At 37.0% G+C, this 22,463-nt stretch overlaps 1 protein-coding gene across 1 annotated transcript; it reads right to left on the bottom strand.

Moving 5' to 3' along the window:
- Positions 1-2,814: 2,814 nt before the first annotated feature.
- On the bottom strand, positions 2,815-18,043 carry LOC127546582 (ficolin-2-like). The gene is made up of 11 exons (XM_051973611.1): positions 18,029-18,043; positions 17,809-17,914; positions 16,426-16,539; positions 13,481-13,534; positions 12,640-12,675; positions 10,628-10,660; positions 10,245-10,372; positions 9,456-9,585; positions 8,507-8,641; positions 5,421-5,555; positions 2,815-4,561 (listed from the first exon to the last, which is right to left on the bottom strand). Exons 1-11 carry the CDS (start codon positions 18,041-18,043, stop codon positions 4,482-4,484), a joined length of 966 nt encoding a protein of 321 aa, XP_051829571.1. The 3' UTR covers positions 2,815-4,481.
- Between the last annotated feature and the right edge of the window lie 4,420 nt (positions 18,044-22,463).

Below are 22,463 nucleotides of genomic sequence, written 5' to 3'. Positions count from 1 at the left end.
ATCGGAACAGAAGTGAATGCAAGGGATAATGTTGCAAAAAAATTACCCTGGCATAAGTTCTATCAATAAAAAGTTATTAAAAAGAAAAAAGAAAAAAAAAAGAAAACAATGAGTAAGGGGATAGAAATTTTCTTGTGCAACTGAGTAGGACTATCTAAATGTAGTTAACTTATAACTGTCTTAGGTATGAAAGCCCACTGTATAATGACTGAAATTTCAATCTCTGAAACTCAGGGATGTATCAACACTGAAAATTTAACAATCAGTCCAAGAGCTGGCTTCAGCACACCACTCTGGCAGGGTCCCAGCTTTGGAGACTACTGTTGTAAGAAACCTGGAGCAGAGCACCAGTCATAGCAGCCAGCCCCAGGATAAGTAAGCAAACTTAAGAACAGATAAATTAGTCCTTTAGATAATCTGGTACAGTGATTCTCAAAATGTGGTCCCGACTATCGTAGGACCCTCTCAGAAGGCCTACAAATTAAAATGAGTTTTTATTTCTAATATGGTAAATATAAATGCAATTCAAATAAACAAAAGCCCTTTGGAGAGATCCTCAATAATTTTTAATAGTATAAAGATACTGAGAACAAAAGTTTAAGAACCATTGATCTAGAAGACCTCACCTTTGTGAATCAACCACTTTGGGAACAGACACATTACTTTAGCATTCATTTTAATGATGTCACCTACCACTAACCCCTTAATCTATAATTAAGGTTGGAACATCGAAATTGATCTCATTCACAGGGATTCTGAGCCCCTTCAACTCCATAGCAGAAATAAAAGACCCAATTCTTCTGAAGTTAAACTACGGGGTTGAGTTTGGAGGTAGAAGGAAAGAGAAGAGTCTAATTAATTTTAAACTCGCATCATCCTATTGGCACAATCCTAGATATGGCCGCCAGGTGACAGCACAAACATGTCAGATAAAGAACAGGAACTTCAAACCTTGAATAAATGGCCCCACAAGAAAAAGGTGGGAAAAGGCTGAATTGTAAGGGATGAGAGCTGTCCCCTCAGGTTGTACCAGATGCTTGGTCTCTGCCAACCTAACAGTAAAAAGCTGAGACAACACAATCTCAGAGAGCATTGAATAGGAAATGGAGGAAGGGAAACTACAACCAGGCAGAAGGAACAGAGGAAAGAACAGAGGGAGAAACAGCACATCAGTCCAGAAAAGGATCCAAGCACAAATGGTAATTTCAGAGTTGAACTGATTTGTTTCTGGCTGAGATGCGTGTGGAGACCATAAGAGACGACTAGAGTTTATTGAGCAAAGAGATATGATCATTAGGAAAATCACTTTGAAAGTTATGTAGAAGATGAACTGGAGATGGGAGAGGCTTGAAGCCAAAAAAGATGCCTAAAAACATAAATAAGATTATGAAAATTAACATGGTTTGGTAAAATTGCCTTTATAAGATATTCTGCTAATAATGCCCAATATTTGTGAATATTACATAAATGTTGAACTCTGTTAATGTAAAACCAAGAAATCCTTGATTTTCCATCCAGAGAGATACCCCCTTTATTTCCTGTTTCTAAGTTATTGACCATGAAAGTACATGCACAGTGCACATACACATACACACACATACACCCTTAGAATATTGAATAAGTACAGGGTATATTTACTAAGAACAGGGTCATATGTCCCAGGTAGACTTAGAACTTCTTTTGACCTAGGCAGGTCACCCCAGTAATTAGAAGCAGCTTCTAGTAATTACCAACACTGAATTATTGCTAAAGAACATGACTATATCTTCCTGGATTCACCTCATTCTGAGATTTTCTATTCCCCTTGTACTTCTTTTGTTCTCTGACTTATTCCAGATTGTTTGGGCCAGGTTGTTCTTTTCCTTTGGGTGCATTTCATGGTTCTCTAGGGCAATTATGAGACATCTCTATTTCTGTGTACTTCCTGCTAGTTGTCTCTCTGTGCCCACTAACCCCCTCATGACCATCACTCCTTCCATGGTCTTTCATTCCTCCTCTTTCTCCTATGCCCTCACAGAATCAAAGATCTTCAAATCTAAAAACTTGGAAGAGACCTCAGGGGCCATTTAGTCCAAAGTTTCTTAAAATGTGAGTCATGATCTCATATGGGGTCTCATAATCGAATGTGGGGATCATAAAATGATTATCAGTAAATGTTTGATTTCTATATCTATTTTATAGATTTATATGCCCAAAGGGTTACAAATGGAAAAAGTGTAAGCCCTAAAAATTCTACTCCAGCCTCTCACCCTAAGCAGCATGTTTCTCAAAATCATCTACAGATACAGTCAGCTTCTGTTAAAAAAAAATACTTCCACCGATAAGAGAGACCACCACTTCATTTTCACCACCTAGGCAGCTGGTAGGTAGAGTGCTGGTCTTGAATTCCTGTGTTTAAATCCTGCCTCAGATTCTCCAGTAACTCCTTATCACCTACAGATTCAAATATAAAATCCTCTATTGGGTGTTCAAAGCTCTTCACAAGTTTCCTACTTTCCCCATTTTTCCAACCTTTATACCTTGTGTCCCCTTATCTGCCTTTTAATTTAATGACACTGGTCTCCTCTCTGTTCTTCCAAGATACTTCATCTCTTAGATCGCAGCATCTTTGTTGTCACCCAAGTTTGGGATGTTCTCCCATGTCATTTCTGCTTCCTTCAAGTCCCAACTAAAACCTCATCTTCTACACGCAGCCTTTCCCATAATCCCTCTTAATTCTCTTGCCTTCCCTCTATAGCTTGTTTATATTATCTCTTCCATTAGACTGTGAGCTTCTTGAAATTCTTTTGTCTTACTCTGAGGTATCACTACACACCTCTCAGACTGGCTAAAATGACAGGAGAAGATAATGACAAATGTTGGAGGGCATGCGGGAAAACTGGGACACTGATACATTGTTGGTGGAGTGGTGAACTAATGCAACCATTCTGGAGAGCGATCTGGAATTGTGCCCAAAGGACTATCAAACTGTGCATACCCTTTGATCCAGCAGTGTTACTACTGGACTTGTATCCTAAAGAGGTCATAAAGGAGGAAAAGAGACCCACACATGCAAAAATGTTTGTTTCAGCCTTTTTTGTAGTGGCAAGAAATTGGAAATTGAGTGAATGTCCATCATTTGGAGAATGGCTGAAAAAGTTATAATATGTGAGTGTAATGGAATATTATTGTTCTATAAGAAATGATCATCAGCAGGATGATTTCAGAGAGGTCTGAAGAGACTTACATGAACTGATGCTAAGTGAAGTGAGTAGAACCAGGAGACTATTGTACACAGTAACAATATTATGTGATAATCAATTCTGAAGGACTTGGCTTTTTTCAACAATGAGATGGTTCAAAGCAGTTCTGATAGATTTGTGATGAAGAGAGCCATCTGCATCCTGAAAGATGTCTGTCAGGACTTTTGGGACTGAATGTGGATCACAACATAATTTTTTCACCTTTTTTTGTTTTTGTTTGCTTTTTCCTTTTTTTTTTTTTTTTGTTTGGCTTTTTGTTATTTTTCTCATTTTTCCTCTTTTCAATCTAATTTTTCTTGTGCAGCATGACAAATGTGGAAATAGGTATAGAAGAATTATACATGTTTACCACATATAGGTAAACATGCTGTCTAGGAGAGGGGGTGAGAGGGAAGGAGAAAAATTTTGAAAACAATGTTTTACAAGGGTAAATGTTGAAAACTATCTTTGCATGTATTTTGAAAGTAAAAAGCTATTTAAAAAAGAAAAAAAGAAATTCTTTTGTCTTGGGATAGCTAGGTGATGCAATAAAACAAAGCACTTTACCTAAATTAGATTTATTTTCCTGAGTCCAAATCCAGCATCAGATATTTAGCTGTGTGACCTTGGATAAGTCACTTAACCCCAATTATCCCCAAAAGAAAAAGAAATAAATCTTTTTGTCTTTGTATCCCCAGTGCTTAGTACAATGTGTGGCACACAGTAGGAGCTTAATAAATGTTTGTTGACCGACTACTAAGTTGTGTAACTTTTGAGTAATTCATTTAACTTCTATGTGCTTCACCTTCCAAAAGTATAAAATGGAATTAATATCCCATATTTAAAATGCACATAATATCCCACATCTCACAAGATTAGATAAAACAAGATAACTTAGGGTAAGGAACTTTGCAAACCTTAAAATAACATATAAATGGGGGCAGGTACCTGGTGCAGTGGGTAGGGTACCAGCCCTGAAGTCAGGAGGACCTGAGTTAAAATCTGATCTTAGACACTTAACAATTCCTAGCTGTGTGACCCTAGGCAAGTCACTTAACCCCAATTGCCTGAGGGGGAGAAATCTATGTAAATATTAGCCATTATTACTATTTTGAAGCAGTCAGTTCAGTTTCATTGTTTGAAAATTCTATTAGAAAATTCTTCCTTATGTCAAGTCCAAAGCTATCTCCCTGTAACTTCAGCCAATTGCTCTTCTGCTGCCTACAGCCAGCTCCAGAAAATGCCACTTCAATCTTGAAGTTACAGTGTGTCATCAGACCCTTTGGGTGCATTGGAGTTGATGGGAGAAGATGAAAAGACAGTGAGGTTCTCTCCAGATTCTGTTAAGGAAAAGAAGGGATGAAGGGAAAGACATGAGCCACTCAGCTAAGACTGAGCAAGCTACCCTGGCTAGTTAAGGAGTCTCTTTGTTCTCTCAGCCTGAGCCCCTTGAGAATCTAAAAAGGTGCACTGAAACTCAAGGAAAGAAGCCAAATTGCCTTTTCCTTTTTAGAAAAAAAAATTAGCTTTCTTTCTGTGATAAAAATATTTTTCTTATATTTCAGTTAAAAGTGAATGCTTTTATATTTTTATTAAATATTAAAACAATAATTCTCTGAAAATAAAAGCTACTTTCCAGATGACCCAGTTTTCAAGGAAGCTTTAAATAATAGACAGGGCCTACTGATATTTAGTGTTTGATGTCCCCATCACCCTTAAGTTTGTCAGCAATGATCCAATGAGGGTGACAAGACACAAAGAACATCTATCTTAGATGTGTGAGTATAAATGAAGGGGAAGAAGAGAAGGCTCATGGCTGCCCAGGTTTATTGAAGGATAACATGTTGAAGTTGAATTCAGATGTCTCTTTTCCTTCTTCCTAGTGTATCTCTTTGCACATGCTAAGAATTTAATAAATTTTTTTATTCATTCATCTCAGGGAGCATAGCAATTCAGGGTGAAAAGCTAGGTAATGATGCTATCCTTCCTTCTGGAGCAAAAGGGGAAGGGGCTCCTATCTACTTTGTCCCTGTCACATTCCAGCTCCCTGGGAGGAGATCCAAAGACCCTGCTATGCTTCTGGGAGCTAAGTGGGCCGAAGCTTCATCTCACACACTTTGTAGGAGTAGTTGTTCCCGTGACCTGTCTTCCAGTTGATTCCATCAGCTGGGCTCTCATGGGGCCCTTTCAGGTACTGACCATTGAGGTTGGACACGTGGCAATCATTGTACCACCAGGCCCCCTGGTAGATCATAGCACAGTTGCCCTCATATGCATCATTGTCCCGGTCTCTGGTAGTGAAGCCAAAATGGTTATGATACATCAGGGAGTCACCTGTAGAAAGTCATTGTTTGCAAATAAAGAGAGGTCATTTCCCAAAGTGAATAACAGACAGTACAGCTATCCCTTCTTCATCACAGGGGTTAGAAATATCCACAAAATTATCTATGAAATCCAAGTAAAATTTTCTGGTCCTCCCTTTGTACCAGAGAAGAATTCTGAATGTTTTTTTCGTTTTCTTTTATGGAGTGTTTATGATACCTTATTATAAAATTTGGGTTAACTATATTATATAATAATATACACATGTTATACATTTCTGAGTCTCTAAATTTTTTCTGGATCTTCTGCTAACTTTCATGTATCATCTGAGAGTTCAACAAAACTCCCCCAAAATTCCCATTTAATTTCTTATACCAACCCTAAATATATCAAAAAGGTGATGAGGAAAATCCTAGAAATGTTGTGTCCCAAGGAAGAAGAAAGGAACAAAGGTGGACAAAGTCAATGAATCACTGACCCTTTTTGAGGCATTTGGAAAAGGGATTCTTATGGATTTGCTGAGTTATGAAAATATCTATACCCCTCTAAGCTCCTTCTTAAAGAGTACAGTGTGTTATTTATAGCACCAGATGAAGTTAGGAAACAGAAAATTCTACAAGCATAAGGTGGTTTTAAAAGACCCTTGAGTCACAAAATTGGGGAGGAGGAGAGGAGTGATATCTAAGTGGCAGCTAGGTGGTGCAGTGGATAGAGCCCCAGCCCTGTAGAGGCAGAAGGGCCTGAGTTCAAATTTGAGCTCAGACACTTACTAACTAGGCAAGTCACTTAAACTTAATTGCTTCAAAAGGGAAAAAAAAAAGAGCCTGAGTTAAGAATCACAATACCTGTGTTTTGACATCAATTTTTCCATTCACTGGTTATATATCAGCAAATCTCATGATCCCTTAGGCTTTCATATCCTCATCTATAAAATGGGTATGATAATACATGTACTACAAGTCCCACAGAAATTTTGTTCAGATAGAAGTGTTAGTATCTTTCTAACACACCATTATATTTTATTTGGTAGAAAGTAAGATCCTTGAACTTGAACTTGAACTTGAAAGTGCAGGAACTATTAGTCTTTTGTTTTTATTTGCCCTCATGAGAGGCAACATGACATAATTGACAGAGAACTGGTCTCTGAATGAGGATGACATAGATTTGCATCTTACCTCTGACTTACATGTCAGACTTAATCTAGCTAAGTAACTCTCTTCAGTCCAGAATAGTTTCAGAAAAACTTTAGTAGGAGCTTTGTCATCCAGGAGCTTCCTATATCAATGAAATCATAGGTCCAGTCTCTATCCCTGTCCTATTTCTCACTATAGAAATGCCCTACAGCCCCATGGCTCCTCCTTTGATTAGTTGATTATTCCCAGACTCTCCATTTTACGAAGAAAGCTCAAGTCAACTACCTTTACATTCCAGGCTCCACTCAATAGTCACAGGACTTTCTCTGTCACAGCCCCTCCATGAGTAACTCTTTGACTTCCCACTATTTCACCAATTTTGGATGTGTTTCTTCCGTCATTAAAATGTAAGCTCCTTATGCCCAAAAGGCTATAAAACTGAGCATATCCTTTGATACTGCAGAGAGATCCTGCAGTATCTCTACTAGGACTGTATCCTAAAGAGATCATTAAAAAAGGGAAAAGAACCCACATGTGCAAAAATGTTTGTGGCAGCCCTTTTTTGTAGTGACAAGAAACTGGAAACTGAGTGGATGCCCATCAGTTGGGGAATGGCTGAATAAGTTATGGTGTATGAATGTTATGTAATATTATTGTTCTGTAAGAAATGACCAGCAGGATGATTTCAGAAAAGCCTAGAAAGACTTACGTGAACTGATGCTAAATGAAGTAAGCAGAACCAAGAGAACATTATGCACAACAACAAGATTATGTGATGATCAACTGTAATGGGCGTGGCTCTTTTCAACAATGAAGTGATTCAAGGAAATTCCAATAGATTTGTGATAGAAAAAGCCACCCACATCCACAGAGATAACTATGAGGACTGAATGTGGATCAGAGAACAGTATTTTCACCTTTTATTATTGTTGTTTGTTTGCTCATTTTGTTTTTCTTGTGGGAGGGTTTTCCCCCTTTTGATCTGATTTTTCTTGCTCAGCATGATGAATATGGAAATATGTTTAGAAGAATTGCACATGTTGAATCTATATTGGATTGCTTGCTATCTGGGGGAGGGAGGAAGGGAGGAAAGGAGAGAGAAAAATTTGGAACACAAGATTTTGCAAAGGTGAATGTTGAAAACTATCTTTACATGTATTCAGAAAAATAAAAAGCTATTATAAAATATAATCTTTTTCAAAGCAGAAATTTTTTTGCTTTGCATCTAGCTTTTAAAAAATTTCATGAAATTAATCTTACTCTAGAATTACTTATGAACCTCCCAAAACTCCTATTAAACTAGTAGTTCCCTAAGAGCAAGAATGGAGTCTTTTTTTGTATTTAAATCTCCTCTATCACTATGCTGAAACAAATCAAAACATACTATATTAGGTGAAAAACTGCTCCAAAAAGTAAAAGTACTCATGAGTACTAATAAAAATATTAGACTCTGATTAGCTGACAGAGCTGGGAAAAGATATTTGTGCACTTTTAAGCAATGAAACAATATTATATTTGTGTGAGAATTAAGTAATGAACTTAAAATTCAAAACATTTGGGTTCAAATTCTGCCTTTGATATTTACTACTTGTATGACCCTGAACAAAAGATTCAACCCCTATGGGCATCAGACAGCTCCCCAGGACATAACTACTATGTTATATATAAAGTGGTAATCTGTGTTAGTACAAAGAGCCTCCACAGTGAGGAAATCACAGATTTTCCCCATATTTACAAATTTTCACAGTGATCTTCTGGGTCACTATGTGTTCTGTTCTACTCCTTGATTTTTCTCTACCTTGTAGGGTTATAAATCAATCCTTTACCTACCTGCATTTCCATCCACAAAGGCTCCCAGATTCAGTTTGTAGTTGTCAATCTCCCCAGCAACCTGGAACGAACTGTACTTGGCAAAATGGTGATTGTGGTCAAAGTCTTGGAGATCGATACGGAGTTCACTGTCATCTAAGTGAGAAAGTTGGGTAATATCTCATCATGTCTCATTTTCCCAAGAGTGTTGGGAATAGAGACCTTAGGTTCCTGGGAGTAAGCACAGCAAAGCAAAAGGGAATCCTTTCCCTCCTTAGCATCTTTCTTCTACTTCTTTTGGACCATCAGTGCTCATCAGACCTAGAACATTTGGAGGGTTCCTGGCTCACAATATGGGAAATAAGTGCAGATTTTATGTTACAGTGGAGTTGAAGGGATTCTAGGATTGAGCAAAAAGTCTAATGGATCTTTGCATATCTCTCAATGTCTTGCCAAATCTCAATCCCAGGCATTTTAAATCAGATTAGAAAATTACATCTCATGTATTACTGTCCACAGGATGAAAAGCATCCTCTTCATTGTAAAATAGAAAAGATATGATTACTATCTATAACTCCTGAAGGCAGAATTTTCTGTAGCTAAACATGTTTGCATTTATTTTTAAAGGACTATTTTAAATGATATCCTTTGTTTTGTCTACATACATGTTTTACCTCAGACAGTCACTTGTCTGGCCTACCTTTGTCCCAGTCCTGCCTCTCAGGGCAGTTATCAGGGATAGCCATTCCCCAAAGCTTGGTCAGGACCATCTCATTTCACTAAGGAATTTCCCAGAATGCAGCTGCCCCATAACTTCTCCAAGCTCCTTCTGATCTGTCTTTCTGGGTGGACATCCAGGGATGAGCTTGTGGACCCAAAACTTCCACATCCCACACCCAGGAAGAGAGGAGAAACCAGGCAGTTATCCCAGAACTGCTCTTCCTACAGACATAACCCCCTGAAACCTCACCCTGAGTTGTCAGCAAGTGAAGATTATCATTTCCCAGCCAAAACTCTCCCAGCCTGCTTCCAAAACCCCTCTTATAAGCAGTCCAGGACCGGAAAAAGTTCACAGATCCATCAACCCGTCTCTGGAAAACCTGTAGAGAAATGGAAGCACACACCCCCCCCCCAGCCCCAAATAAGTGTTCCTTCTTCCCCTTTCCCCTCTCCCTCCCAAAGACAAGGTGAAAATATAAGCACCTGACACCACTAGCATGAGCTTTTTATCGGTCTCCCAAGAGCAAGGCCCAGGAATCCTACTCCCGTAGGGTACAATTCCCCACCCTCCAATGGGTTGAGGGCTTCTCTCCTCAAGAGCATACACCAGGCTGAGACATAGTTTGGATTATGCAAAGAGAGAATGGTTCAGCTGGGCTCTCCAAAGCTGAAAGCATAACCCTAGGCCCAAACAGGCCCTACCTATCCTGGGCTCAGGCTATCCATCCCCCTGAGCACTGTCTCACAGTGGCCACACATTGACCATGGAAACCTCCTGTTCTGTCTTCTAACTCTTAGGCCCTCCTTCCTGGTCCCTTTCAAGCTAGAGCTGCTTGAAAGCCTAGCCTGGGTGCTTGGATATAGGTGGGATCAGAACTGAGACTCCAGGTTAAAACTGCAAACTTGACTCTTTTAGAAGCATCTGTTTCCTGAGAGACTTTGGGGGGAAAGAGAAGGGGAACAATGAGAGCAAACTGCAGCAGAAGCACTTCTCCAAGGCCGGGGACAGACAAAATGACTGAGCTGGGATCATACTCACAGTCCAGCCTCCTCCATCAGTGTTCATGTCACACAGCACAGTCAGAGACTTGCAGTCAGAGAGGTAGATGGTGTACCAGCCACTGAGAGTATTCCCTCTGCCCAGCAGTTCCTTACAATTTCTTGCCCCTACAGAGAAAAAGGGTTAGAAATGGAAAGCCACATCCTCTGCCACTCCAACTTTGGGAGCAGTGGGAAGGCTGGACGGGGGAGTGAGCAGCTATGGAAGAGCAGTAGGTTGACAGAGTCTCTCAGAGTCCCCTAAGTCCTGGGGAAATTTAGACTCCTTTGGGAAGAGTGAGGAACTGGACTCATCTGAACCTCTGCTCCAGTCTTCTGAGCCCTTGAGTCAAGTGGAGGGATAGGAAGTCAGGAAGCAATCACCTGTCTTGCACAGCTGAGTTTCCAGCTCCTCACCTATACATGGGGAAAAATAATCAAATTCTTAGAAAACAAAATCTTCAGTCAAATTTCACTCTTAGGCTGTGATTACATACATTACAATACAATAACAAAACACAATGCAGTAGACATGTATTAAAGACTTACTATAAATAAAACACTAAGGAAAGGCAAAATTTTAGATAGCTATTATTATCTGAGAGGAACTCTGAGAGGAAACTGAAACTCAGATTTTTCCCATCTCCAGGTCAAAGTCAAACATTCTAGTCCTCTAATCCCAGAAACAGAGTTCTTTCCATTGTCCAATCTTGTACCCTGATCCAGTGATATTTTCCTATCTCCTCAGTAGAATTTCTACACTAATACAGATGTCAGGACAGCTAGATTATACTATAGTGCACAGAGTTCCAGGACTGAAAGATTTGAGTTCCAATTCTGCTTCATACACTTACTAGATAATTGATTATAAGAAAGTCACTAAACCCACCTCTTCAGTTTCCTAATTATATGATGGGAGTCATAATAATAAAAGCTTCTATTGTTCTGGATTGTTGTGAGAATCAAAAAAGATATATATATATTTGCAAACCTTAAAGCACTTTAAAAATATTAGTTATTATTGTTATCTTATTTATATTTACACATTTCATAGATTTATATGTTTCTGTGCTATGGTGCTCTCCCAGAGAACATAAACTCTTAGAGGACAGGAATTTTCTTTCATTTTGTCTTTGTTATGAAGAATAATTAAAATTTCACCCTCCATCTTCTAATTTGCTTTACCTAAAACACACTCCCTACTCCTGGGCATGGTTATGCTTTGTATTTTCCTTTACAAAAGCTCCTTTGGAGAGAAAGGGTGAACAGAGAAAGAGAATACAATAAATGGTTAGAAATACAATTAGCAATAATAATTGTAAAAAGATTTTTGAAGCAAGTTTCCCCATAAGACCTTGTTTCTTAAAAATATAGGGAACTGAGTCAAACATATAAAAAATAAGAACCATGACCCAATGGTTAAATGATCAAAAAATATGAACTATGCCAAAGGGCTATAAAATCATGCATATCCTTTGACTCAACAATATCACTACTTAGGCATGAATCCCAAAATTTTTAAAAATAGGAAAAGTAACTATATGTACAAAATATTTATAGCAGCTCTCTTCTCAGGGCAAAAAAAATGGAAACTGAGGGGATGCCCATCAATTAGGAAATGGCTGAATAAATTGTGGTTTGTGATTGTGATGGAATATCATTGTTCTATGGGAAATGATGAGCAGGATATTTTCAGAAAAACCTGGAAAGTTCTCCATGATCTCAAGCAAAGTGAAATGTATTGTGTACAAAGTAATAGTAAGATTCTGAGATGATCAACTGTGAATGGTTTTGCTATCTCAGCAATACAATGATCCATGACTATTCTGAAGAACTTATGATAAAAAATCCTATCCATATCCAGAAAAAGAACTGATTGCATCTGAATATAGATTGAAACATTCTCTTTCTCTCTCTCTCTCTCTCTCTCTCTCTCTCTCTCTCTCTCTCGCGCGCGCGCGCTTTATTTTTCTTTAAGGTATTTTTTGAGCAGGAGGGGAATGTACATTTTCTTTTACAACATGACTTTAATGGAAATGTTTTGTATAATTTTACATGTTCTTTCTTAATGAAGGCTAGGATTAGAGATAAGGAAAAGAATCTGGAACTTAAAGTTTTAAAAACAAATGTAAAAAATTGTTTTAAATATAATAGGAAAATGTTTAAAATTTTAAAATAAAATTTAAAATCATTTTTAAAATTTAAAAAGGTAACTGGGAAAAATAAAAATATCAATTTAAAAAAAATCTCCTTCCATAATGTAACATCTTAAAATCATTATCATTGAAAATTCTTCAGGTCTAATGTCTATATATTTCAAATGTAAGATTGATTGGTTGTGGTATAAACCAGAGGACTGGTAATAGAGTCATATGTTCCTAGAAATAGAGTCTTACCTATTCTTCCAGGCTTTCCTGGATCTCCTTTGTCTCCTACAGAAAGAAATTGATTCAGAACAAGATAAGTAATTTAAGATTACAATTTTTATAAGAAGTCAACTTGGGAGACTGTCAAAAAAAAAAAGGAATAGGACCATTGGTATTGGCTATTTTCTGAATAGAACAAATAATTTGGCACTGACCACTTTCTGAGTGGAGACAATTACTGTGCCTGACAACTGAGATAACTTGAGATATACCCTCATGAATCTTCTCTACAGAATCTTTATTTCCATAGATTTAAACGCAGCTTGCTTTCTGGAAGCTTGTTAACTAAGTTAGATGCTGGTTTCTTAGTTTATCATGTGCCTGCATTATTGAAGCAAGTTAGAGGAGAAAGATATGGGGTTCTATTTAATTCAACTTTGTTTCCCACTTTGCAAAGTATTCCAAATCTGGGTTTGAGGGAAGACAGAAGCCTGGGAGTTTTGCTCTAGAGACCTACCAGTCATATGAGCCTCTGGACCTAGAACAGAAAATTCATGTTTTTCCCATGAGGGAGAAGTTGGGTCTCTAGGAATGAAGAATCCAGAGTGGATATTAAGGAGATCTTCACTGCTATTGCTCAAAAGAAAGAGAGTCTGGAGATATTTACACTTCAAATTATCTTAGGAGAACAATGATTTTAATCCTGTATTTTTGCTGAACTACATTCACTTTGTGACAGTTTTCTGTTTGTAGAAGAAATCTGGAAAGCCTGGACATATCTGACCTACTCTGCCATATTCCCAAAATGCCCCCAAGAAACACACTGAGGTCTCACCTGAAGATCATTTGTCTTCTATTCTCTTCCTCTTACCTTTGGGACCCTGCGTTCCTAATTCTCCTGGGCTCCCAGGGGGTCCTCTTTCCCCTATAAATGACAAAAAGACAAATGCTGAAAACATATCTTCCCAAAAGTATTGACTCCATTAAGGTTCATTCTCTTCAACATTTCAAGTAGCCACCCTTCCCAGCCTAGCTCCTGAGGCTTCCATGCCAACTGTGTGGTCAGCAGCTTTGTGCTTTGGTCTAGCAAATGGTTGTGACAAACCAGCATCTGCCCCAAGGGGATTTCTGGACCTGCTAACAAATCCATGGATCAAGGTTGTACTGCCTATGATAAAAAAATCATTGCATTGCTGAACTAAGAATAAACTAGAAAGTCCCAAACCCTGTACTGTTCGATAGTCCTATACTGGTTTTTTTTATCTTTTTTTATGATTCAACAGAAAAAGTCCTGGATCTGAACACCAAGCCCTTGAGTACTGGTTCTGCCCCTTTGGAGAAAAAATATCTCTTGTCCTCAGTTTCCCTCAACATAAAAAGAAGAAGTTCAATCACAAAATTGCTGATTTAACTGGAAAAGACCTTTTAATAAGAGTCCTTTGTTGTTAAGTTTTGTTTTTCTGCTTAAGTCTCACTCATCAAACATAAGGCAAGTATGTGCAGATAGCTTTTCCTCAGCTATCTTTCCTTCCTCCTCTTAGATCTGGTCTTCTTCCTATACAGATATCTTGTATAAGGCCAGATAAGAAAGATTTTGCCTTGGAACTATAATAAAACTCCAAGTTCAGAGTCAGTGGGAGGCCTAATGTACAAAAATATCTTTAGAACTAGAAACTAAGAAGATGCCTCTCAATAGGAAAATATTATTTTATGCATTTAGAAAACTTTATTCTAAGAAAAGGCTTAAACAGACTGTCCTAGGGGCCTAGGACATAATATTGCACTATAAGAATCAATCAATTAATCAATATTTATTAAGCACCTGCTATGTGCCAGGTACTCTGCAAACTTCTGGGTATACAAAAATAGACAAAAACAGTCCCGATGCTCAAGAAGCTTACACTCTAAAGAAATGGTTCCAGAAAAATCTGGGAAGACTAGTATGAGTAGATAGCATGAGTAGAACCCCAGGAACAATTTATACAATAATAATAATCTTGTTGAACAACTTTGAAAGACTTAAAGCCAATCACAATTCCAAAAGACTAATGATGAAGCATATAACCTATCTCCTGAGAGAGAGATAATGAACTCAGGATGCAGAACAAAAGAGATGTTTTGGGGTTTTTTTTGGTTTTTTGTTTTTTAATATGGTCAGTGTAGGGATTTGCTTTTCTTGCTTATGCTTATTTACTGCAAACTTCCTCCCCTCTGTGGAAGGAGCAGAAGGTTAGTGGAAGAGAGAGAAAAATAAATATTTATTCCTATAAAAAATTAAATTAAAAAATAAAAAAGGAAAGGAAGTAAAAATAAACTGTGACCTCCAAAGTAGGGATAGCTATAAAGACTATTCAATTTATTCTTCTCTGGACTTTTAAGCCTGAACAAAGAAAGAAAACAGGAAACAAGTGAAAATATCTTTCTGAAAAATACTTTAATATTAGAAATACTCATCCAGAAAATGATCCTTCACTAAATGATACCCACACTGCCATTTTCTTTGCACAATTATAAGGTTTTCCAAAATTCTGATTTGCTGAATATTACGCTATTTGTATAAATATCACAAGACTTGCTGGGAAAGCCTCAACTTTCGTGTTCTGGAGTTCTAAACTGCTATGACCTTCATGATTCTTCCTGCCCTACTTCCCTGTTCCTCCTTGGGTGAAAACTGCTAAACAACTCAGTTAAAAAAAACTGTTCTACTTTTCTCATTTGTGCCTTTCAAAAATATTCAGAGTAAGAAAGTATCTGTTATCTCAAACATGCTCCCGGGAGAAGGCCAGGTCTGAGAGTTCCATGGGCCAGACGTGAGGGATTAGCTAGTCATTACTATGCTGACTAAAAAACAATTTTTAGCCATTCAAAAACAAGCACAAATTAATTTGTACATAATAGATGAGTTTAATAGAGAGAAGGGAAGAGTAACTTAGGACTGTAGTTGTCAAAGTAACTCTTTCCTGCATGGAACAAAAAAGACAGTAACAGGAAATGATGTTTTTAAAATACATCACAAGGCTTGACTTTTTCTTTCTGGAGTTTAGAATGTGGAGTGAGTTGTGGAATGAAGAAAAAAGGGGAATATATTAAGGGAATTAAGGGGAAAAGTTTTGTTTGGGCAAGTAGAAACCAAATTCTATCAAAACAGACCAAGGTGCTCTAAGAATTAAAAAGAGAACATTAAGGAAGATATCCCCCCCAAAAAAAAAAACAAAAAACAAATAGTTGGGTATTTTCATATATATAAAGCATATGTAACACATAGGAATAGAGACTGGACCAATGATTTCATTGATATAAGAAATTCCAGGGTGAGGAAACTCTCTTTATCAATAAAGGTCTATAGCTTCTCTGCAATTTATAATCTTAGAAAATTATCTCTAAATCACTGAAAGAATAAGTAATATTACCAAGGTCATACAGTCAGTATGTTTTAGAAGTAGTATTGGAACATAGACTTTTATGAACTCAAAGCCAAATTCCCTATTACCCCAGCATTGCCTATAAGATGCATTATACATACAAGTATAAATTAATTATAACTTATGTCAATATAATTATATTAGATTCTTATAGTAAAAGGAAGCCTAACTAGATAAATGACTAGATAAATTTACTAATCTGCACCTCTTGATTATCTAAGCTCAGAGAAAGCTTGGCCAATTGGTCCAAACAATTATTAATTTCCTTGTATCATTTAGAAAGATAGATAGGTAAAGTGTCTAGAATTCTGGAAACAATTCACTTCTCTAAGGCTGGAGCACCAACACACATGTCACTCCCAACTTCTATCAACATCTCTGCTTAGAAAGATACCTATCATTCCTGGAGGCCCAACATCTCCTTTTGGACCAGCTGCTCCAGGAAGTCCAGGACAGCCTTGAAGAATAGCAAGTTTTTCAGATGCTCCAATACCTACAATCTTCACATCTGCAAAAAAATGAATCATAAATTCACCAGACATTTCTTAACTTTGGCATATAGGAGTATAAAGCCATTGTCCTACATCTCCATCAATTTATTTTTCAGTACCAATTAAAAAGCAGGGAAATCTTTTGTTCTGATTTTTCTCTTACAATCTTTACAATAATGTAAAAATATGTTTAAAATCATTATGTATGTATATCTATACCAGACTGCTTGCTGTTTTGGGGAGAAGGGAGGCAAGAGAGAAAGAAAAAAATAGAACTCAAAATCTTACAAAAATGAATTGTGAAAACTATCTTTTTTTTTTTTTTTTTTTGCTGAGGTAATTGGGGTTGTGACTTGCCCAGGTCATGCAGCTAGGAAGTGTTAAGTGTCTGAAACCACATTGGAACTCAGATCCTCTTGACTTCAGGGCTGGTGCTCTACCCACTGTACCACCTAGCTGTTCTGAAAACTATCTTTACATATAATTGGAAAAATAAAATACCATTGAAATTAAAAATAAAATAAAATAGCCAGGGAAAAGAAAAAAGTCATAAAGACTTTTTTGTCTTTGTTTGTTTGTTTGTTTTGATATTCCCAGCTCCTAGAACAGCCCCTGGCATATGATTGGAACTTAATTAATAAATATTGGTTGACTGATTAACTTAACATACAGCCTCACATTTGCCTACTACTACCCAAAAGAATTATTGAAGGGATACATCAAATGTGAGAATGATACTAAATGGAAAAGCATTGTAAATTGTAAAGCAGTACACAAATGTTGACTATTGTAATAATAATTTCCCTTTGTATATCATTACCTGTATATCAGGTAAATTTGACTTGTTCTTATATGTTTTCAACCTTGTCTTCCTAATAACTATTAACTTCTGGGAAGAAAGAAAAAGAGGATAAGTTTAGCTCTGAAGGAGCTGTGAAATGAAGGCAAACATGCAAGTAAATATAAAATAATGTGATGTCATTCAGAACCTAAACATTCAATGAAATCAAAGTAAAGGTTTGACCAAAGATGAGTCTTAGTCTGGTTCTTAAATGAGTTTAGGATCTAGAGGGATAGAAAGGAGGAGAGAGATCAGAAGAAGCAGAGCAAGCAGCATGGTCAAAGGAAAGAAAATAAGAACAAGAAGAATAAGAACAAAAAAAAGAACAAAGAACAATCTTTGGGAAGAGTTAGAGACTTGTAGGAAGTTAGTTTAGAGAAGGAGGTGGGCCTTGGATGTCCAGATGAGGAGACTGGCTTTGTTAGGAAGCAATAGAGAGTCTTACTGAAGCAAGGAGGTGACATGATAAAAGGAAGATTAATGTAGCGGTGGTAAATGTGGGATGAAGCCGGGAAGATCAGGAGACCAGGGAGGACACTGAAGTAGTAATCCTGCAGTGAGGCAATAAAGGTGTGGATAGTGTCTGAGCCAATGAAGAATAGCAGAGTTCAGTAACCATCTGATCTAATCTACCTATAATAAAATAGGCTCCCTCTACAACATACCTGGGAGGGCTCCATCTAGCTGCTGTTTGAAACCCTCCAATAAGGGGGAACCTCTTGATAACAGCCCATTCCATGTTGGGACTGCTCTAACTATTAGGAAGTTTTTCCTGATGCAAAATCTAAATTCATCTCTTTGTTACTTTCTCCCATTGGTCCTGGTCCTGGTCCTAACCTCTAGAGATGAGCAAAATAAATGTAATTTTTCTTCCACATGACAGTGAGTCAACAAGCATTTTATGCATCAACCTTGTGTCAGATATTGCTAAGTCTTGGAGATAGAAAGAAAGATAAAAGACAGACCCTGCCCTCAAAGAGCTCACAATCTAACAAGGAGGACAACATGTGAACTATGTACAAATAAGCTATATGCAATTTTACAAAACAAGGAATAAATGACAGAGAGAAGGTACTGGAATTAAGAGGGGTTAGAAATGGCTTCCTATAGAAAGTAGGATTTTAGCTAGGATTTGAAGAAAGCCAGGGAAACAAGGAAGCAGAAATGAGAGGATAAATTCCAACAGCCAGCCAAGTAAAAAGTCCAGAGTCAAGAAATGGAGACTCTCGTTGAAGGAATAGGAAGGTCAGTGTCACTGGATAGGAGAATATGGATCTGCACTGGATCAAAGGAGATAATGTAAGATATAAAAAGAATGGGAAAGTAGGAAGCAACCAGGTTAGGAAGGGCTTTGAATACCAAACATAATTTTTTTGGATCCTGGAGGTAAAAGGGAGTCATTGGGGTTTAGCGAATAGGATGGATAACATATTTGGACTTATGCTTTAAGAAAATCACTCCAAACCCTTCGTACTTTTCAAAAGCTTGAAGACAGTTATTATATTCCATCAATTTTTCCCTTCCCTAGAAAAGTCCCTTCCCTAAGTTAAGTATCTTCATTTCCTTCAGCTGATCCTCAAATGACATGAATTCAAAGCCCTTCACTATCCTTGTTGCCTCCAGCTTATCAAAATCCTTTCTAAACTGCAGTATCCAATCCCCAAACAGATAGGGTCTGCCCTGATCGGACCATCAGTGTAGAACTATTGCCTTCTTATTTCTAGAAACTCTCTCTTAATTTAGTCCAAGATCACATTAGCTTTGGTTGCCATGTCATTCTGTTGACCTCTGCAATTTAGTTTCATTTTATCATAGGATCTTAGATTTAGAACTGGAATATAGCAATCAATAAACATTTATTAAGTGCCTAAGAGGTAACATTAACTGTGCTAGACGCTAGGGGATCTCAATACTGCCCATAATAAAGCAAAATCTCAAGCAGCTTGCATTCTATTAAGGGAAACACCACATACATATAGAATAAAAACAAAATAAATGTAATGTAATTAGTAAGGGAAGGCACTGACAGTTGAAGGGATTAGGAAAGAAGGAAGAAAAGAAAGAAGAAAGAAAGAAAAGAAGAAAGGAAGGAAAGAAGGAAGGAAGGAAGGAAGAAAGGAAGGAAGGAAGGAAGAAGAAAGAAAGAAAGGAAGGAAGGAAGGATTAAGCTTTTTCTAATGCAGTTGAAAAGGGCAGAAGATATATAGTTGAAGGAAGGAAGGAAAGAAGGAAAAGAGGGAGGAAGGAAGCAGCTAAATTTTATCCTAGAGAAAATAAGGAGTCACTAGAATTTACCAAGTAGAGGAATGACATAGATAATCACTTAAAGAAAATCACTTTGTTAGCTCATGGAAGATAAACAGGAGTGGGAAGAGACTTTCAGCAAAGAGACCACTTAGTAAAAATGAAAAAGGTTGAGCCATGGCCATGATTTTAGGAGTATAAGGAAGTGGTTGGTATGAGAAATGTCAAAATAACATCTGGTTTGATATGAGGGAGAATGAAAATAAAGAATAATAGTTGTTTTAAAACCTGGAAGATCAGAATAGTGGTAATTGGTACCTTAGAACTACATAGACAAGTCTGAAAAACAGGTATTTTGAGGGGGAAAGAAAATGTTCTATTTGGGGCATATTGAATTTGAGATATCTATAATACATCAACTTTATAAAATGTTTGTTACACAGTTGTGATGGAGGAATGAAACTTAGGAAAGAAATCAGGACTGGATCTATACATCTCTGAGTAATTTGCATAAAGATGATAGTTAAAAATTATTGGAATTGATAAGGTCACTAAGAGAATGAAGACAGAAAAGAAGAGTCCTTAGGACAGAGCCTTTAGGTAAAATTTATGTTACTGATAATAAGTCAGTAAAGGAGATTCAGTAGGAAGAGAACCAGGAGAGAGTAGCGTGACAAAAACCCAGAAATTTTAAAAAAGAGAGTATCCAAGAAGAGAAAATGATCAACAGTGTCAGATGCAGAAAGGTCAAAAAGGATGAGAATTGAGAGAGGATACTCAGATTTAGCAATTAGAAACCACCATAACTTTGGAGAAACAAATTTCAATTGAGTGATTAGGTCAAAAGACATAATTACAAAAGACTGAGGAGTGAAAGGAAAGGAAGTAGAGACAATTAAGCTTTTTCTAATGCAGTTGAAAAGGGCAGAAGATATATAGGAAAGAATTTTAAAGGTCATTTGATTCAGAAAATTTCCATTTTCTAGATGAAAAAATTAAAGCTATAAGAAGCTAAATGACTTCCCAAGATGACACAGTTATTATGTGGCAAAGATAGACTTTGAACTCATTGTCTGAGTCTAAATTCACTTCTATTCTCCACTGAGACACCCTAGATTCAATCCAATGTTCTTGTCTTCAAGCATATTTTTTGGATATTGAATCTGTCAGTAGGGTTAGCTCTACTTCTAGTTTTAAGTCATCTTCAAACTCCACAAAGATTCTACATATTCCTTTGTTCAAGTAATCTATAATAATATTAAGGAGAAGAAGAAAGTCATTTCTGGAAAGAAAGTATAGGACCTAACAAAGCTGGGGAAAAGGAAGGATAAGGAGAAGAATGAAAGAGAATTCTAACATTTCAAGCAACCCCAAAATGCCATTAACAGAAATGAGGAGTTATATGCTTGAGAGAGACAAATGAACGTTTAATTTGAGGTGACACCGGTGTATCTCTAAGTAGAGCAGCCTAGAAGGCAACTAGAAATGTGAACCTGAGGATTGGGCAAAAAATTGGGAGAATCTCAATTTGAAAATTATCTGTCTAGAGACACTAGAAATAAAGGTAACAGTAAGATTTCTAATTTTCTTAGAATCTAAAATTATCCAACAGAAAATTTGCTCAGCAGATAAACTCAAAATCTCATTTGATTCCTATAGATGTTTCTGACTGATTCTATGAGATTAAGATGAGCTCATCCAATGGAAATGGTCTGAATTAATTAGCATTTTTGATCTTCAGTAAGAACCAGATCTGTTCTCACTTTTTATGGTTCAGGTAGTGACTGACACACAAGAGAATGAATAAATTGTGAGGAACAGGTAGAAACTTAAACCTATTCATAACTCCCCAGTCACAGACAAGGGAAATCAGAAGAGACTAAATCAAATTGAGAAAATATACCTTCCTTCCACCTTTGTATTTTTTGTATTTCTATCCTTAACAGCACATAGCAAATAATAAATAAATAGTTGTTAAATAATTGATTCCTTGCAGAAGTAGGGAATTATGAGTATGGAATATTATGTGTGCATATATATATATATATATATATATGTTATGAGATATGACTGAAGTATTGATTGATTTTTGCCAAACTGCCTTTTCTTCTCTATTTTTTTAAGCATTGTTGAAAAGAATGGCTCAATGAGTAGAAAAAGTAGAGAGAAGTATTCAAAAGTGAAGGCCATATAAAAACAAAAAATCAATAAAATAATCTATTTTTGAAATCTATTTTAATAAATAAATTAAGTTTTAAAAATCTATTTTTTTAATTTAAAACTAGAAGAAAATAAATGGTTTGATTTTCAGTTCCTCTCCTTTGACAGCAAAATGTATAAGGAAATTTAACATGCATCTCTGAGGCTGCAAAGATAAACCCAGAAATATCAAATGCCCAAAACCATCTAGAGAGTTTCACTGACCTGGACACGTCTCCACAGCCTGAACAGTCAAGAACTTAGCACACAGAAATATGAGTATTTGGGCAGCCTTCTCCATGGCAGCTCTATCGGGATTTTGACCCCTCAGGAGCAGATCCCAGACTCTTATAGGGAAGAGAAATCCAACCCTAATCCCAGCCTCTTGTTTCTCTTCTTCCTGTGGCACCAACATCGCTTATCGATTAAGCAAAAATTACATGTCCCCCAAATTAGACCCCTCTTGGCTTCCTGTCTAACTGACCTCACCTTCCTTCCTGACAGTGTTCTCTGGAACACTTTCTCGAAGGCCCTCTCAGAAAGTTGAGGTGGGAAAAGAAGTTGGCTCTGAAGTCAAGGGATGCAAGCTTGGCTCTCAGCATTGCCACTGACAACTGGTATGATATTTTGGTCCTCAGCATCCATATCTGAAAATGA

This window comes from Antechinus flavipes, chromosome 2 (assembly GCF_016432865.1).
Source record: "Antechinus flavipes isolate AdamAnt ecotype Samford, QLD, Australia chromosome 2, AdamAnt_v2, whole genome shotgun sequence".
Taxonomy (NCBI): domain Eukaryota; kingdom Metazoa; phylum Chordata; class Mammalia; order Dasyuromorphia; family Dasyuridae; genus Antechinus; species Antechinus flavipes.
Note: the sequence above shows the minus strand (reverse complement) of the source record. Positions and strands in the feature narration are given on the sequence as shown.

Bases quoted from the DNA above. Each gene is read 5' to 3' on its own strand.
- LOC127546582 (XM_051973611.1), bottom strand. The intron at 5,556-8,506 runs GTAGGTAAAGGA...GACTTTCTACAG, and splicing joins CTTTGTGGATGGAAATGCAG to GTGACTCCCTGATGTATCAT. The intron at 4,562-5,420 runs GTCAGTACCTGA...TTTCCTTAACAG, and splicing joins CCACGTGTCCAACCTCAATG to AATCTGGAGAGAACCTCACT.